The following is a 19,994-nucleotide window of genomic DNA, read 5'->3' on the forward strand; positions in this document are numbered from 1 at the left end:
TCCCAGGATTGGACCAAAACAGCAGGTCACTAAACTACATATACAAATGCATCCTACCAATCACGTGTTATTCATAAACATTTATAAGGTAAAAGGCAGACTGAGACCCCTGTAGCCTTCAGGGATGTTTGGCAGAATTTAATCCGATTCTTCGCTGCTGAAGCACGAGCTGTCACTGCAGTCTGCCGTGTAAAGGAATTTATGGATGATTGGATTCATCTTTGGTACCCAGTGTCTGGGAACCAGGTACGTGGAGAGGTTAAATAAATCCACAAACACCTTGTACCTGTCGCTGGAAACATTTACATGCGGACATGTTAGAATGGATCATTGGAAACACATACATGTTAGGGTGTGTCACTGGAAACATATATACACAAACACGTTATGAAAATTTCTTGATATGGAAAAATGTTCTACTCTGTAATTTTCTAAACTATTTCACTTAAAAGTTACTATTCAACATTATATCTTATACATCATATATATATATATATATATCATATATAGGTTAGTTTCTAGGTTGTAGTGGTACTAATGTTGTGTAATTTTTAGTTGAGTCACAGATTAATGCTTATAAACAATAATGTGTTTGACTCAGACCACAGTGATCTAGATTAAATCTTGAGTTGTTACTGTGATATTGTTTTCATGTAGATAAGGCTGTGTCCTTATTCAAATTTGTTTAAAGATCTATTTTAAATAAATATTTTATTTAAATAATATTTATGTGTACGTATCTATGAGGGTACATGCATTTAAGTGCAGAAACTGGTGAGGCCAGAGGTTTCAGGTCCCTCTGGACCTGAAATTATAGGCGGTTGTAAGTTGATGTACCTGGGTGTTTAGAAGCAAACTTTAGAGAAAAAGTAAATACTTTTAAGAGCTGAGACAAGGCTATAGGCACCTCAATTTTTATTGTAAAAGGCTGGTGTGTAAAGATATAATAAAAAATGGAATTCTTAGTTGCTCACTGGCAAATATTTCCTAACAGCAAAGTAGCTGTCATGTGACTTCGATGAAGGATTAATAAATTTAAATATCATCTTAGCTTCATTACAAATATTTATAGACTGGTTTCCATATGAAAATTGCCTTTCTGTTTGTTAACCAGCTAGTTTAAATGGCAGTTTTAAAATAGCAAAGGCAGGTAATGTTTTATGGAGGAAGAACACTTGTCTTTGAAGTCAGCTACATCTGGTTTGGAATACTGCTTCTGTCACTTGTCACCTATGGGGCCATGGAGACGAAGCTGAAGAGTCCATCTCTCTAAAGTAAAGCCTACTTATGCCCTCTGGCCAGGACTTTGTGAGGATTAGTGAGATAATGATGCCCTAGAAACATCACCCGGGTTCATTATGTCTAGGTTGGGCTATGTGTTTACTTTGTACAGAAACCATTGGCTATTTTTTTGGCATATAGAATTTATTACCAAAGGAAAGTGAATATACATAATAGTAAGAATTTCAACTTGTGTATTTTATTCATTAGCTCTTATGGTAGTAAATTGTTGTGAAAATTAATATTACACAAAAAGAGAATATAACCTTCCCAGAAACTGTGCTACCATGTTTTGTTTGTTTTTTGTTTTTCAAGACAGAGCTTCTCTGTGTATCTTTGACTGTCCTGGAGTTACTTTGTAGATGAGGCTGGCCTTGAACTCACAGAGAATCACCCGACTCTGCTGCCCAGAGTGCTGAGATTACAGGAGTATACCACCGTGCCCAGCTGCACTACCATGTTTTAAGTCCTCAATATACGCTGACCTTTTCCTTATAGACACCGAGAAAAGTCATTCTGTAGATAGTCAGAATTTGTTTTAATATAAAACAGGTGCATGAAGAAACATATAATTTTACTTGTGTAACTTGTCTGGCAAAGATATTAAGTGGATTAATGGTGACACTTTTAGTCTGATCAAAATTTAAGCTATAATCATAAATAGACACCTCTAACCCCCCTGCCCTCTTTAGAGAACATTTCAGAAGAAGGGACCAAAAGAACATAAGAGCCAAAAGATAAGAAAATGGGCCATGGTATGGTATTCTCTGGGCATGATTTGGCCATTCAATTCATGAATTCAACGCAGCTGTGCTTGCCTACATGAGAAGTGGTTTGTCAACCAACAGCCACTGATGGAGGAAGGGTGCCTGAGGTCTGTCACCATCTTCCCCACTGATCTGGTGGCTACTGATGCATATGGCAATTGGAGGATCACAGATACCAGGTGAGCAAGTGCTGGTGAGCCCAGCAGGCTCCAAGGAAGAGTTCTGAACCCAGGGCCATACAGGTGGCTGTGGGTAAATGGACAGGATCTCAAACAAGCAAAAGTATATGAATAAAGAAAAGGCACTTGTAGTGAAGACAGTAGGTTGATATGAATGGGAATGACCGAAGAGAGTCCCACTCATAAGGGGTGAGAGTAATCAGAATACACGTATGAGAATGCAAGGAGTAAGTTTGGTTAACTGTTGTACCAGCCAAGGACAATGCATGCCGTAAGTCTAGACCTCCTGTTCAGATCTAGCCAATGGACAGCTCATTCTCCACAGTTGTGGGGAAAATGGAGACTGCCTTTGACATGAACTCCTGTGCCCCCAGACTGATCACTTCCCCTTGATGGGGAGGCCTGGCGGGCACACAGAGGAAGAGGACGCAGGCTATCCATTGAGACCTGATAGGCTGTGGCCTTATGGTGGCAGAGGAGGTACCATTCTGTCTGAGGTCTAGGGGAGGGGAATAGGGCAGAAGAGAGAGGGAGGGTGGGAGTGGGAAGATCCAAATGAGGGGATAACATTTGGGATAGAATCTGAATAAATTAAAATAAAAACAAACAGACAAACAAAAACAAACAAACAAAAGCTTGCACCAGAATGAATTGAAGACTTTTTCCTCCTAGATGCAAACATTACTAATTCCTCTGAAACCATGGTTTTCCACCTTCCTGATTCTGTGACCCTTTAATGCTGTTCTTCATGTTGTGGTGACCACCGCTCATAAAATTAGTTTTGTTGCTACTTCATATCTGTATTTTTCTATTGTTATGAATTGCAATGTAAAGATCTATTTTTCCCAATGGTCTGAGGGGATCCCCCCCCTCTATAAAAGGGACATTGGGGCCACGACCCACAGGTTGAGAACCACTGCTCTACACCATTGCAGCCAATGACATCAGACCCATCTTTTGTCACAGGATGACAATGATGAAGTTCTTTAACTGAGAGTTTTATATAGTTACCTTGAGTTTCCATAGGAAGATTGGCATCTATCTAGAATGTGCTATTAAGAGTTCAGACAGAAGCAAATGTAACTTCTCCAAAGTGATATGCATAGACCTATAGACACCAAGACTTGCACATTTCAGCCGTGATGAGAAACCCCAACTTACCTCACAGTTGAGCGCAGGTAATAATAGCCTGAGGATCCCCCAGTGCCAGCTTTGGTGCCCAGCATCCTGTGCACCATGCACACATGATTATCTAGGCAAACATACAAATTGACTGCATGAATATTTCTTCTGCCATTAGCTCCGCAGTGCTCTAAAACCAAAGGGCTGGTAATGGTGATTGCTTTAGCAAAGGCTGACAACATATCACTTAGCCAGATGGAAAGGTCGAATACGAACCCCAGATGAGACCATCAGGTTGCCTAGCACCAGTGTGGCTTAGGCTATGTGCATTTTAATTCATCCTTCATTGCATTTAGCCTGTGAGCACAGTAACTAGAAGAAAGGGCCACACAAGGACTTTCATGAGTCCTTCCCATTTGTTTTTCCGTCGGATCCTTCCTCCAGGAAAAATAAAAATAAAAATACTGGAAATTATACATTGGAAGGTCATCATGTTAAGTTATATTAAGCCAAGACACAGGAGGGATGGAAAATATAGGGAATGAGGGAGTTCTGAGGGGTAAGGAAGAAAATACTACATGTGTTCTCTCATTCGGGTCTAGTTTTAAAAACACCTACATGAACATGCAAATAGGGCCCTGGGCAGGGAAGAAGGCACCAGGTAGGAAGGAGACAGTAAGGGGACGTTGGTGTCAGGGAGGATACTGATGTCTGAGTATGTAAAGATCATAAGGAAACCTGTCATTTCACCAACCAAGCAAAACTTTACTAAAAGCTAATGTAATAAAACAAAATAAAGCAAATAATTTCATTTTAAAGGCATTGGAACAAGGATAAAATATTATATATAAAAAACTGACATGATGTTCACTTTTCCTTTTCATTCTAGAATAAATTAAAGCATTTTTTTTTAATCTCTGAAATGTCTTGTGGTAAAAGCATAGGGTGTGGATGGGAGGGAGGAGGGACTCACATCTCCATTTGGTCATGAGCGTGTCTATGTCCATAAGCGAGGTCAGCAGCTGGAAAGGGACCTGGAATCGAGGCTCCTCCCTACAGGAAACAACAGTAGGAAGTCCTCTCTGATTAAGAAAACCCAGTGCATCCAGGCAGGCCAGAGTGTCTGTGCGTTGGCCCTAGTCACCTTACCAGTCAACTCCGTGTACTTAGGTGCTGTACACCCTTCACATTGTCATCTCAGTCCTTGGTTGTTTATCACAAAAAAGAAAAAAAAATGGGAATGACACTACTCAATGCCCAACATTTGCGTGGAGTCTAGAAAGTTCCACATAATATGTATAAGGTAACCAGCCAATAACTCTTGTCTTATTAAAAGGGAGACATGTAAAGTATCTTAAATAGAATGCTAATGGCAACCAGACACTTCTAAGCAGATACTAAACAGTGCAAACATAGACGGTTCCTATGCCCCCTAGTGTGCTAGGATTTCCTTTTCCATCTAAGACCTACACATTCTTGAAACATATTGCACTTAGGGCATCCATTTATTTTAATAGGAGGAAAAAAGAACACTGAAAGATTTTGTTTCTTCTGATTCTGAAGAAACAGATCCCCGAGAATGTACAAAATTAAAACATACAAATAAAGCATTCTATAAAGAGCCCCTTGCCGCTTGTCACCGTAATCATTACGCCTGAACACACATTCATGGGCCACCTGGGGAAAAGTGAACACTCAGCCGACCCTGAAAACATTATAGACAGTAAAGATAATTTTACATGAAACCACTGACCAAGTAGACAACTTGTTTATGAGACACTTTCATTCACCCACTTTTCATTTAATTTTTATTACGTGGTGTTTATGCAGGGCATGCGCACGCACTGGATGGAGTATCTTTGGACAGGAGGCAACCTGAGGGAGTCAGCTCTCTGCTTCGACTATGGAGGTTCTAGGAATCAAACTCAGAGTGTCCAGCTTAGTGGCAAGTTACCTTACCAACTCACCAATCTCATTGGCTTCCAATTTTCTAAGGAAAGATTACCTTTGGCCTTCGGGCGGCTTAATAACTGACACACACAGTGCTTTTTATAATTAAGAGACAATGTGTATTTGGTTGTCTAACACATGCATATAACCAGCCCACTGCATGAGGAAAGTCAGAATTGTTATTTAAAGTAAGTATCCTCTGGGTTTTTTTTTCCCAAAAATAAAATTACTATATTAAATTTTGATTGCAATTTATAAACCATATCCTTGATATATCCTCCGTATCCACTTGCTAGTTTCATTTCCATTTCCCTTTTTTGTTTTGTTTTAATGTTCTTTTTACCTGTAAAAATATATCATCAGAGCTCCCTGGAGTGCACGGTACGACAGCCGCCGTTCACCTGTAGGATATCAGCAAGTTTTCAGCATTAAAATGCCTTCTTGGTGCTAGGGATTGAGCAGTAGGCCCTAACATACAGTAGGCAAGAACTTTTACCACCGAGCTAGAGTTCACAGCAAGTCTCAAGTTGATAGGTAATTTAAGACAATAGTATTAATTTGAATCATCATCTTCAAATGTTAAATCTTCTATGTGTTTTCAGAGACAGAGACTAACATTTTTCTTTAAATTTTTGTTCTTTAGCATGATCTTAATAATCTACAGTTCTGAAAGGCAAATTAGTATGTAGCTATATATTTAATATTATACATGAATACTATTTTATATCTATTTAATATTATATTATATTACATAAAATCATTTAAATTTATTACTCATATTATTATAAATATATTGTTAAATTTATTTTATAAATAAAAATATTGTTTATATAACAATGTGACATATTATTTATATTAATTATATTAATCATGATAAATTTAATATTACACATATATATTATTTTAGATTCTCAAATATGTTAAGTGGTATATTAGGAGAGCCTATAAAAAGAATAAGTAACTCCCATGATCCATGTATTTTTCAGTTGAACCAATACAGTGCTTCACTCTTCAAAAACTAACACGATTCACTTTATTCCCTTCTTGAAAGTGATTTGTTGTTTAGTCTGTTGGTTTATTTTGAGTGTGGGGGTGTACATCTGCAATCCCCAGTACTCAAAAGATGAGGCAGGGGGATCATGGATGTAAAGCTATCCTGGGCAATATAATAAGATTCTATCTGAAAAGACATCAAAAATTGTTGAGGTTGTTTTCAAATTCACATCAAATTGGTTTCCTAGAGTGTATCTTGTAAGCTAAAACAATGCTTTGCCCTCATCGTGAGAACAAAAGGTTAGCCATGCTTCACCGAGGATTTCTAGATGACGGGGCCTAGTGACTGGTGCTACCCTAGGCCACTGCTACACTCTGTATCCTACTCTGTAAGATAAAATAAAATGACCAAATAAGGAATGAAGTGAATCTTGTTAGTTCAACTGAAAAATACATGGGTCATGGGAGCTACTTATTCTTTGTATCGGGCTGCCCTAATTTACCACTTAACATATTTGACAGTTTAAAATAATATATATGTATAATAATAATAATTATATAGTTAATATATTAATTTGCCCTTAAGAACTACAGATCATTAACTTCAAGCTAAGGAACAAAAATTTAAATTCAACATTGGCTTTTTAAAAAATATATTCAAAACCACATAGAACATTTAACTATTTAATTTAATATTTAAAATCTTCGAATTTAAAATTCTAAAAAATTTTGGGGATACCTTACAATAAGAACTTCCCTTGGCGCCACTACGTATATAGCATAAAATATGGAAATGTTCGCTGCTGTCTTGTAACTATACTGAACAAGCAAGCTGGTTAATGCAGGCCTGCCAGACATAGTATATACCCACTTCCTACTTCTCTAAGTAAACAATTCTTGCCTGAGTTCCCCCAAATTGGGCTTGATACACAGTCTTGTGACTTTTTGTCCTCACGCGTATGTTGTTGAGGCATAAGTCCCTTAGGACAGCACACCTACCTTTTCTCATTAGATGCTCATGATGCTCCTCATCGAACAAGCACAGCAGCACCTCTTTCTGCTTCCGGTACTCGGCCATCTGTTCCTCTTTTTCTTCAGACTCTTCTTTAGCCTTAAGGGAAAAAAATATCACTTTATTCTTCCAAAGCAGAGAGCAGATGGCTGTTTTAGAATGCGTCCCTAGGGGGACTAGAGTCTCAGCTTGCAGGAAGGGTATGGCTCGAGAGTACATTCTTAGCACGGATGCTCCAGTGTGGAAGATACATCTTAGGAGTAGGAATCTTCCCAGTGCTTGTTGTTCTTTCCTTTTACTTACGTTTAAATAATTCAGTAATATCATCTACTCTTCAGAAAACCCATGAGAGGTGGACTAAAATGAATTACAAGAGATCTGTACTGATCTTGTTTTAAATAATAATCATTTAACATCGAGGTGATGCAAGTCTTAGAAAATAGAAAATCAGAACAACTATTAATTCTATATTGACTATTGTAGACTATAAGTACAACTTATTAAAAATAGTTTGCATTATGTTTTTATTCAGCTGCTATCTTTTTGACTGGCTAAAGAAAGTCTACTTTATTTGCCTATCCCACTGTTTCATTTGTTATTGATTAATAGGACAGTAGCAGATTAGTCAGCCAGTCATCCTCAGTCCATCTGAGAAAGCACCTTGTGGTAAGAGCCTGCATATAATATTATTCAATGATTATTGATTATTCAATTATTAAGTAGAGGTTCACAGGAAGGTGACACATAAAAAGTGTGATTAAACATTCGAATTACCTCACCTCGAATGCATTATCTTACAGGAATAAGATGTGGTGCAATTAGTCACCCAAGCACAGCATTAAACAGACAGCACTATACAGGAATAGGAGCATCAGAGTGACAGCAGTAAGAAAGATGAAAAGCTCTGCCTGGTGATAAACATTTTAAACTGGGAGGATACAGAGCACAGAGCACAGCTACTGGGCAGAGCCCAGCAGGTTTGGACAGTGTGATATACAAAGCCTTACGGTCTGTCTTACAGCTGTCTACCTTTCTCTTGAAAAGAGCAAGGGAGCACAGGAGGCTTTAGGCAGGAGGTCATCGGGTATGCATTTTGAACTGCAGAACAGAGAACAAACTGGAAGGCCTACAATGGGGAAGGCACGGGACAGTAAAGAAAGTTTTGCTTTCATGGAAATCTGCATTTGAGTCATGGTGAAAGGTGTAGAAACAGCTATGTGAGATGTGAGGTCTAGTGGAAGATAAAATCTGGCAGTATTCAGGCTCCCCTCCAAAATATTGTTGAGGAGACTGTAGAAATGGCTTGGTGGTTAAGAACACTTGCTGTTACCGATGGTTCAGTTCCCAACACCTACGTCTTTATCCTCAACCATCTGTAAACTCAAATCCCAGAGATCCAGCACTCTCTTCAGACCTCTGTGGGCATCAACTGGAGCACATATACATTATATATGCAGACAAAATACTTATACATATAAAAATAAAATAAACAAATCTTTAAACCTTTTTTAAAAGTAAGAAGTTGAAGAAGAGTAGTGACAAAGACCACTACTACTTGTCTTATTTGACAATTAAAGACTCTTAGCAAGAAAACATTCTTAACTCTGAGAAGAGTGGGTCCAGTTGAGGGCTCATGGGAAGGAAATTTTCTATTTATTTATTTATTTATTTATTTATTTATTTATTTATTGCTTATGTTTAAAGAACCAATAGAACATACCAAGTAGAACGTTAAGTACATGATCTGAAATCTATGGAGACATTCAAGCTGGAGATAAATGTGTGAGACTCACTGGTGAGTACCTAAAGCTGAAGCAGAAGGTGAAATGATCAATTAAAGAGACAGAGAGAGAAGAGCTAGAGAATTAGCTGTGGGCATGGTGCATGTCCCTGAGAGTGGTTATTGGATTTATACATGTGAATGTCACTTGTGAGTGAGGAGGTATAAAGGCAGCGGGATGAGGAGTAGATGGGTGACAAAGACATAAGTAACCCAACTGTCACTGAAATGCTTCAAAACACGAATCTATCATCATAATCCTTTGGGGGTAGATACCGTTACTTTCTAATTTTGCCTACAAGAAAAATGATGCAAGAAGTTAAGTAACATTCATTGTCCCAGGGGTCAACCATTAAGTGGAAAGTTGAGCCCATATCACATAACTTTAAAGTACACGCTTTAAGATCCCCGTCTCAAGATGGCAAGTTGAGTGACTAGAAAAGATGAACCATGAAGACAGAGTGAGAGACCCAGGAACAAAATTCAAAAATAACCTCATTTAAAAAAAACAAAACAAAAACAAATTGGTCTTGTGGCCAATGGAGAGGACCTAGCAAAAACAAGAACAAAAAAGTTAAATGGTCAAATATATTTGCCTATTTGCTCTCTTCTATGCCAGTTGTGTCTTGAATTGATAAAAATACACAATTTTCCATAAGGATAAAATTTATATCAATACCATTTACTATAGGTAAAAATATTTTTTATAAGGAAGGTCTTAATTTAGCACCATTTTTATATCATTGGAGAAAGCTAAATAAATCATGTAATATGTATGTAGCCCAAGAAGATATATTCACAAAAAGCATATTATAAAGAACATTATGAAAATAGCACACAGTTTATGGGTTAAGTTTCTAATTCTTTTCACAGTACATTAATGGCATGAATTCACACTTACCTGAATCCTTAAGAATTGCTCTTCCAGGCCTTTCAAGATATTTTCTTCAAACTTTCCCCAGAAATTAAATCCATGTGGCTCTAAGCCAGGCGTTCTTTCCAGCCATGCCTTAGGTAAATAATTATTTATGTGAATAAATGGTACATGCAAACTATTAATAAGTCTTTATAATTTTGAGAAACATGTTAGTTTACTTGTAAAACTTTGTCTTTTCCTTCATTGTGCTAATGTATTAAATGGCCTCACTATGTTGTGTCTGCTGAGTCTCCGAGCACCATCATAAAGCGTTAACCCTTCAGATCATGCAGAAAAAAGGCGTCTTCTCCTAGAGTCTGTGATCACATCCAGACAACGTCTTACTGACTTCTGATTAATTTTTAACGTATATTTTAAAGCAATATAAAGTGTGATATGTATAAGATACAATTTATCCTTTTCGGAGGCACTGAAATACGGAATCACTCGCTTTAAAATTAAATAATTACTTTGTATAGTTTATTTCTGCTTTGAATGGCATGTATATCTATCTGCGTGTGGATTTGCACATGTGTGTACAGTGGCTACTGAGGCCAGGATACAGCAGTAAATGTCCTGGAGCTGTACACACCATGTGAGGTACCCTATGTTGGTGTATGGAACCAAATTGTTCTCCTTCAGAAGACCAGTAAGTGCTCTCCAGCCTCTGAGCCATCTCGCCAGCCCCTCCTGGAATCATTCCAGGACTGCAAATCACCTTGTAGCCTAGAAAGCAAAATGATTTTGTACACACCTATCATTTCTTACTTAGCCTCCATTTAGTTTTGAAAGTAACTTTTTATTTATTTTACTAGGCCTTAATAAGTTTTTTTTTTTTTTAGTAAGATGTAGACAATAGTAGCCTAGATTCACACTTACAACACTCAGATTAAAGAACGGGGTGTAACTCTATAAAAATATGTGTAACTTGCAAAGAGCAAAGCTTAGTGACAAAAATCAAGACAAATCTTAGACACTATTTATAAATTCCCAGAAAAAAACTATATAAGGAGGGAATTTTCTTAAAGAGGACATTCTTAGTAGTTTCATTAGTAAAAATTCTCAGTATAGATTTTCAAAATTACGCTACATTTGAGAGAAACACAGTTGACTGAACAATCAAGCACAATCAAGAGAAGACATCAGCGAACTGCATATTTCTCAGTAGGGATATTTGATAGGATAATTCAATGAGATGACATACAATTATATAAATCTTGTTGAATTTCTCAAGAAGAGACTTGATACCCTGTGAGCATACACAGGGGGAGGAGGTCCCCCTCAGTCACAGTCATAGGGGAGGGGAGTAAGGGGGAAAATGGGAGGGAGGGAGGAATGGGAGGATACAAGGGATGGGATAACCATTGAGATGTAATATGAATACTGGGATAACCATTGAGATGTAATATGAATACATTAATAAAATATATTTTTAAAAATTTCTCAATAAGATTCTTAATCATGTAAATGTTTTAGTAAGCTTGATTGCAAGTTTAGCAGGTTCTTTTGTTTCTATCTTTGCTTATCATGAAAGTAGCACCACTTTGATAAGAGTCTTAGAGAGTTCTGATACAGCTAACCCTGCATTAGCAAGAGTTTGGAGCGCTCCTGGGTGGGGGCACTCATATGCTCCTACCTCCACCAGCTGCAGCAGTGTCTGTTCCTGCTCTGACTTCAGCAGCAGCTCATTGTAGTCTCCTCCGAAGTTATCGCGGTAGTGTCTCCTGTTGTAAGGGACTCTCAGGCTCTGGAGAACCCCTATCTTGTTTTCCAGCAGCCGGAACTGCAGACTCTGGAAACCCGATGCTGGAGATAGGTACTCTCTGAGAATAGGCGTGAGGAGGAAAGGAAGGAGCAAGGACAAGATGAGATTGTTTCTTCCTGCAATGGCTCCTTCCAAAAAGAGAGTTTGTCACAACTAGCAGTAGCAGAGAGCCACCGGGGAATTCTACCTTAGGAGCTCCGTACGTAAATAAGAAACATGAGGTGCTTAAATATCACTGACATGTGTAGACCACATTGAAGTTGCATAGTTTCGATAGCTATGAAATGCCATATATTTTAGTATGTGTAATGAATATTGTAGTATATATTAATTTATCGACATGATACATTATATACATTTTCACAAGAAAACATTGAATAAATATACACATAATAATAGTGTGCATTTGTGTGACACTTTTTTCTTCATAAGAAAGAAATGGTGTTTTTCAACAGTGGCAAAAGATTGTATGCAAATATTATTTAATCACATCTCCCAGTGCTAATGGTGAATATTATCATCCCCCTGCCTAGAAGAGCAACTGTGAGATAGCATAACTACAAACATTGAAATGTTGACTGGCCTAGAGATGATACTAAACCATCAAAACTCTTACACCTCATAAATCCCCTAAGTGATACTGGGATTCTAATTTTTTTTAATGCTACCACAAATAACTTGACTCCTTTTTTGTTTTTTAACTTACAAAATGTTTTTGGAGTTTTGCCTATTACATCATATGATGGACTCAGTTTAAATTTCTTGAGAAAATGTCTTCTCTAATTTTAGGAAAAAGATATAAGTCCATATTCAGATTCAGATATAAATGCACAGACATATACAGATGGCTTTGTGTGTTTTGAATTGACAATATGTAATGAAAATGACATTTTCGTTGAAATATTTATTTTAGACTATTATTATGTCTTATATTTTCATAGTGTAGGCTATTTAAGCCAGTTCACACCCAATATCTTTTGTTGTGTGAAACAGGACTCACAACAATAAATTGAAATTAGTGCGTCATCTAGTTTCATATCAAAAAATGAGTCGTGAAATGTTTTTAATCACCTCTCAAATATTTTATGATCAAAACACCCCAGTGTCCTTCATGTGCTAATGGATCAGGCTTCTCCTTTATTCCACACATTTATAGAACTGAAATGGGTTAGGGAACCCAATGCATTCTAAACTGTAGGTGCACACCTGAAATCGTTGAAGTCCAAGGCAGTCATGGTCTCCAGCACAGAGAACTGCTGAACCAGGAGCTTGAGGATGACCACCACACGGTGCATCCGCGTCATCACCTTGAGCATGTTCCTCTCATCCCTGACCTGGTGTGAGAGGAAAAAAAAACATGAGTAGTTGGTTGGATTTTTGAGAAGATACAGAATAGATTATTCAAGACAATGGATTGCTATCACTTTTGTGTAAATATCAACAGAGGTACTTGTAACTAAAATTTTCCATAAATATTTTAAGATAATAGCAATTCTGAATTGCATAGAAGATATGTTTTTTTTTTGTTTTTGTTTTTTTACAAAATGTAGTTTATTTCCTTTTTGTTGTAGTTGTTTGTTTTTTGAGACACTGTTTCCCTTGTTAGCCCTCGCTGTCCTGGACCCACTTTGTAGACTTGGCCTCGAACTCACGAAGAACCCGCCTTCCTCTGCCTCCTGAATGCTGGGATTACAGGCATGCACCACCAAGCCCAGCTTCTTTCTATTCGTAAAAGTAGAAAATTACACAGATGCAAGCTGGAAGCTATCCAATAGAACACCTTACTCTGATTTCAAAGCATGTTTCTGTGAGAAGAAAGCTTAGCACACCAGAGAGCCATCTAGGGAAAGGTTAGATACGTTATTAAATCTATTCACCTAGTCTTCACTAAAAGCCCAGGTTGCCACTGACAAGCCATGGTGCTGTATTCACATGAGAGAGCAGTAGAAGTTGGGGAAGAGAGGAGAGAGGAGGAGGGCATGGAAGAAGAGGAAAGAGATAGATGTGGGGTCGGGGGAAGGAAGGGAGGAAGAAGATGGAAGATGGATGGTACAGTTGCACTTCTAGCCCCTGGCTGCTGTTCTGCCTTCTCTCATCTTTGTCTTCCTGCTCTTTCCCCCTCTTTCCTTCACTTTCTTTTTAAATTCTCTCATCTTACCCATTTTGCTTTCCCTCCACCTATCTTGCTATAGGTAATACTAAGTAGAAATAGAGCTCTGTTACCTGCTAGCAACTATCATTACTACTAGTGTAATCGACCCCATTGATAACAGCGCCTTAAAGAGAACAGTGAGTCTTTGAAAAGGACTTGAAGACTTGAAATATGTTGAAACTTCTTAGAAAGACTCTCCAAAAAACTCTTTAGTAGCTTCAGTATTTAAGCATTGGTTAAAATGTTTAGTTTATGTTTTCTAAATGTTTTTTTAAAAGGTATACAAAATTGATCCGTGTAATGACATTGACACTTACATGGCCGTTTTGGAAAATCTCTCGAACAGAATCTAGCTCCCAGAGGATTTGTTTAAACCAAAGTTCATAAGCTGTAATTTTTAAAAGAGTCAGTTAGAAAGTTACAGGTTCCCCTTTTGTCTGCAATTATAGGACATATAATTTTAACTATATGTTATAACATATAACTTTAAAACTGACACATGTGAGCATGGACCCATATTTGTGCTAGAAACAAACATTTAATTTAACTATCTCTAAGTTTTGAATTTCCAATATATTGGATATTTTAGTTTATTTCATTTATTTATTATTATTATTACGGCGGTTCCTCCTCATAGACATATTTGTTTAGGTCTTTTAGTATGCCACACACAAAGAATTCTCACTTCCTATATGGATGCCTGCTGCTCAGCTTTCTCCCTCCACTGATGAACCTAGATCAAAACTGTAAAGACATATATTGGTGTAGTGGTGTTTTGTTTGTTTGTTTGTTTTTGTTTTTGTTTTGTTGTTTGCTTGCTTTGGGGTTGCTGAGATTTGGCTATCCTTTGTTTCCAAAAATTTAGGGAACTGTGGTCCCAAAACAGGTTAAAAAAAAAAAAACAGCCTATGGATCAAACAGCAACAGCAAAACCTCATACTGATCACATTGCAAATTGAGAGGCCCCTGTCTTCTAAGAGAGTCAGCCTCCTGCTGCAGACAAAGGGCAATAACTCATTGAAAGGAAAATGTGTGTGTGTTGACTGGAGCAGAGCTCCTTGACAGACACACAACATAATACAGAACTGTCAACTGGACAGTAAGGACTCTTAATACTTGTGGGTCATGGGCCTACTAATATACATATTTGTGAAAATGTGCACGTAAGAGTACAAGGCCTTTGTGAAGACACACTTGCCAACTTGAACACCACTATCCAGAAGTAGAAACTCTGACAAATGTTACCAAATATACAAACTATGTGTTTCTGCTTAATACTACACTTTTATAAAATTATTTGTATTTTAATAAATTATAAGAACTTATTTCTGGAAAGTAGATTTTTCAATGTTCCATAAAAAAATAATAGTGGCATCCTTGCTTGCAAATCCTTTGTGAAATTTCACAAGCTGAAAAGTCTCCCTTGAATTAAGGACAAAACTGGAGTCCTGTCCAATCTAACTTGCAGTGAAGGAACACAAAGATGATGGACAAGAGCCCAGACAGGTTCCTGTCATATTTTTATATCACACAAAATATTCTTAAGGGAATCTATCAAATATTCCTCAGGCTTGTACTATCTTGCAGAAGAGGGGGTGATTGCATAATTTGTTAGGAATAATTGCAACACTAGCTGGTTGTTTCCGGCCCTGGCAGCTTACCTTGGTGAGTTATAATAAAAAGGTGTTCGTCGTGGATTTTATTTCCTTTTATTTCACTTTGAAGCTCTTGCGCATTCAAAATCTTGTCCAACTTTAAATAAGAAAATGAGAAAATGGATTTTACAATTTCAAATCTTGAACTGTGAAAATAACACATTAATAAAAAAAAAAAAAGCCATCTACAGTTCTCGGGGGGAAAGTCCCCCAAAGTTTCAAACTCTCAAACTTCAATTTGTTTTTTTTTTCTTCCCCAAATGGTAAATGAGTGTCATCAGAAAAGGTTAAATTTGCAATATCATAGGGGAAGGGAGTAGGGGGAAAGTGGGAGCGAGGGAGGAATGGGAGGATACAAGGGATGGGATAACAATTGAGATGTAATATGAATAAATTAATTATATATACATATATATGTATATATATATATATATATATAACTGCAGTTGCTGTTCTTCTTAGAAATAGTCAGTGTGATGGCATTGTCCTAGCTAATGCCACTGCACTAAAGTGAGCATGGAGGGAAGCTAACCATAGGCTTGGCCAGCTGCAAGTCTGCAGTACTTTCCTCTCCTCCCGGTAAAATGCTTCTGGAAGGTTCTTACATTCTTTATCAATTCATCTTTACAAAAGTATCAAAGAAAATATGAGGAGTTTAACCATTTTCCATCTGAAGAATTTCAAGCTGAAAATTAGCTAAAATAACATCCAAACTTTTTACAGAATGTTCACTTTAATATACTAATGATTTTGAGAAAGCCCTGTGTACCTTTAACATTTCTCCTTTGTTTTTTTTATCATAATTTATTCAGATTACATCCTCATTGTTATTTGCAGGCTTCTTACAGTGATTTGGGGTTCTAGCCACATCTTTTTATACATGCTGAGCAAACTCTGCCTGCTCTCTTCACAAGAGTTTATCTCTCACAATCTTCTGTCTTCATACAGAATTTTCTGCTCCTGCCTCACCTCTTCTAGCGAGGCACATTGCACCCCTTAATGTGCTATAGCAAATTGAAAAGGGCATAGGTATATATGAACAGAAGAGCCCTAAGGTTCAGAAAACTGTCCATGATTAAGAAAAGACAGGCAAGGGAAAGGCAAGGGAGCCAAATTTAGTGGCTACCAACAGCAGCTGATTCCAGTGAGGACTTCCCACCCACCTGCAAGTAGTTCCCATAGACCAGCCCTCCGTTGCTAGCTCTGTTTACACCACTTTGTGCTTTGTCTTCTTCATTGCCTTCTATAGATAAATTTTCCAACGTATATCTGCAATTTTAGAAAATGACAAAAAAAAAAAGAGCTTGAGAAAACACAGTGACAATAACATAAGCAATTACGAGATTCTGTTACTAATTCTATTTGGTTTGTTAATAAGTGAAGAGAATAATAACAAGTAAGGTGACTTTTAAGTCTAGAAATTTAGCTGCCTATAAAGTAAGGCTGGAAAGTTCCCCCTCCATTTGAACAGAGAAAAACACTTACCCCACACTCTTTCCTAAAAACGGGCACCCACTCATGGTGCTGACGCGTCTCAGTAGCACACAGGTTTGCTAGGTCAGTGACAGCCTCAAGCTTCCCACTTACTGTAGTCCTGCCTTTTATCTATCTTGATGACCAGCCTCAGCCAATCAGCACACAGCTTACACTCTTAGCCAGGATTCATTTGAACTTATTCACAGCTGAACCTCTGTAACTTGAGGGTGGATATTTGTTGGACACAGCTTGTTTGCGAGCAGATTGAGCCAGATCGAACCCTCTCGCTTGCCAAGTTGTGCTTTTATATCCAACACAGAACACACCAAATAAATCAATAGAGGCCAAGTCCATGGACATTTTCATTTAACTACTTGATTCTAATAAAGCTTTTCTATTCGTGTTATGAACCCTAGAGACAGTGACATCATGGACAATAGTTTAATCTCTCCGAGTAGGATAGTCTTACAACTTCTGAGGAACGAGAATTGAAATGTCCTTTGGGAAAGAAAATTTACAAACTGCTGCTGCTGAGAGCCACACCCAGTCCATACTAGAGCTCTTCTGGCTTAGCTCTTCTCTCATGATCCTGAGCAGCATACTGCAGTGACCTTAACAGCTTACATTCAGCTGAGGTATGCCAGTGACAGGGAGGATCTACGGTGGTGCCTGGTGCAAAAAGAGCAATTGCCACTTGTCTACAGTTCTGAAAGATATCAGCCATGCAGTAGCCTTTCTATAAACATCACTTACTGGGCTCATGATTAACAGCTTTGAGTGTTGTGTGGCCAAGACAGAAGCTCCATCACCCTGTGCTGCTGTTAGGAGCTTGACATAGACAGTATTGCCCACTGACCCTACTCCAAGAGAGATATTTCACCTTCAAAGTTTCTCAGAGTAATCAGAAGCCAGAACTTGTTTCTAGTCTTAGCTATAACTGTAAATGGGTAATGTGAAAAATAAAAACTGATTTAAATTTTATAGGAACCTCCTCAAGAAACAAAGCTTTTAAATTTGGAAGACCCCATTGCACATCTAATTCTTTACTTTATTACTGTTTAATACGCATAAATATATAACTGATAAGTATTATAGGGTAATTAAATGCTATGTTACTGGAGAGCTTGGGAATCACCACACTCCTATGGTGTACCAGGATTATAAGCTCTGTGTTCTGGCGTGGTCTGGTCATCGCTTATATACAAGACAGGGCCTTACATAGGGAACGGCTATAGTCCTTGCTCCCTTTCCTGCTGTCCTGGCCCAGAGGGTCCAGATCCGAGGATGCTGATCCCTTTAACTGACTTCCTTTTTTAGCTAGGTAGGTAATTACAAGGACGAGAGCTAAATGGCTTCTTTCACTCTTTTTAAGGCTCTTGTGTCGTAAACTGCTCTTCATTTACAGATCATCATGTTAATACAAAGGGTAAGAAAATTGCTTTCGAAGTTTACTGCACGTATTGTCCTTGGCTGGTGCCATAGTTTGAGCAGGGCCCCTGGGCCCAGGTCTGCCCATCATAATGTTATTCTTGTAGGTTTCTATGACCCTCTGGATCCTTCTATTTCCCCCATTCTCCCATGCTTCTCTCACCTAGAGACCCAATAGGATGTCCTCCCCTCTGTTCCACTTTCCTGGTAAGTGAAGACTTTCATGGGACATGCCACTTGGACTAGTGTCCTGATATAAGTGAGTATACACCCAGATCTAGCCAATGGACATGCCATTCTCCACAGTTGAGTGGAGAGTGGGGTCGGACTTTCACGTGAACTCTGGGGCCCCATATTTGACCACGTTCCCTGGATGGGGAGGCCTGGTGGCACTCAGAGGAAGGATAGCAGGCTACCAAGAAGAGACTTGATACCCTATGAGCATATACAGGGGGAGGCGGACCCTCTCAGTCACATTCATAGGGAAAGGGTGTAAGGGGAAAATGAGAGGGAAGGAGCAAGAAATGGGAGGATACAAGGGATGGGATAACAATTGAGATGTAATATGAATAAATTAATAAAATATATTAAAAATTTTAAAAAAGAGAGTTGCTTTCATTCTGTAAATTAGAGATAGTAGATATCTTAAGAACAAAATATTTTCCCTTTTTCTTAACATTGCATTCTGTATGGATCTCCTTACAAGGGTTAGTTTCGTGATTTCTTTTCCCAATTCTGGACAAGTCATCCAAATATTTCAAGCTGCTGTATCAGAGAATGGGTAAATTTATGGGGGGTAATTTTCCTCCTCCACTCAGGGTGGGCAGCTGCTGTTGCAGAGCCTGAACACGCTCATTCTTCATAACATTTGCAGTAGCAACCATATCAGATTCATGAGCAGTTATAATCCGGCCAACACTCAGTTCTTTTTCTATGGGGAAAAATTTACTATTTGATGTTTGCTCCAGACTGGGAGTTCTTTTTCCTCCCTTTTCTTCTCAGTATGCATGAAGGAATGTAGTGACTTGTGCATGTGAGGTGAGTTCTCTCTCAGTTACTGAGCTGCGTTCCAAGCCATCTTCAATATCTCCAGTTTAAAGTTTTACAACCATCCATATGTATTATCCCCAATAAATCTTAAAATCTCTCTGTCTCTTCCTTTTCCCATCCCTCTTTCTCCATCCCTCCCTTTCACTCACCCCCTCCTTTCACTGTTCAGTACTAAGGATCGAACCAAAGGGCCGTTGATGCGAGGCAAGTTCTTTGCCCTGAGCCCTACTCCAGCTCCTTTGTTGGAAATTTTCCACAGCTCTTGAGAATATACACTCTAACTCAAAGTAGCAGATCTAGTACTGAAATTTACACATTAGGACTTATCTAAAAAATATATGGATGCAGGCAATGAACTCTGGTAATCCTATGAACTCATATACCAACCATATACACACGCCTTACCGAGGAACTGTGCTGGCGGGAGCACTGACTGAGGTACATACTTGAAAGATTCAAATTATAACT

The 19,994-nt window shown here is 38.2% G+C and overlaps 1 protein-coding gene across 1 annotated transcript; it reads right to left on the bottom strand.

Moving 5' to 3' along the window:
• Positions 1-138: 138 nt before the first annotated feature.
• Positions 139-17,145, bottom strand: TDO2 (tryptophan 2,3-dioxygenase; the record flags this gene model as incomplete). Its single annotated transcript, XM_084768386.1, has 12 exons — positions 17,058-17,145; positions 16,736-16,841; positions 15,579-15,669; positions 14,235-14,305; positions 12,972-13,099; positions 11,637-11,823; positions 9,986-10,093; positions 7,292-7,403; positions 5,643-5,700; positions 4,323-4,402; positions 3,389-3,479; positions 139-292 (listed from the first exon to the last, which is right to left on the bottom strand). The coding sequence occupies exons 1-12, from the start codon at positions 17,090-17,092 to the stop codon at positions 139-141; spliced, it is 1,221 nt and encodes a 406-aa protein (XP_084624512.1). The 5' UTR covers positions 17,093-17,145.
• Positions 17,146-19,994: the final 2,849 nt, after the last annotated feature.

Source organism: Acomys minous, assembly GCF_964271855.1.
Source record: "Acomys minous genome assembly, chromosome: 19".
NCBI lineage: Eukaryota > Metazoa > Chordata > Mammalia > Rodentia > Muridae > Acomys > Acomys minous.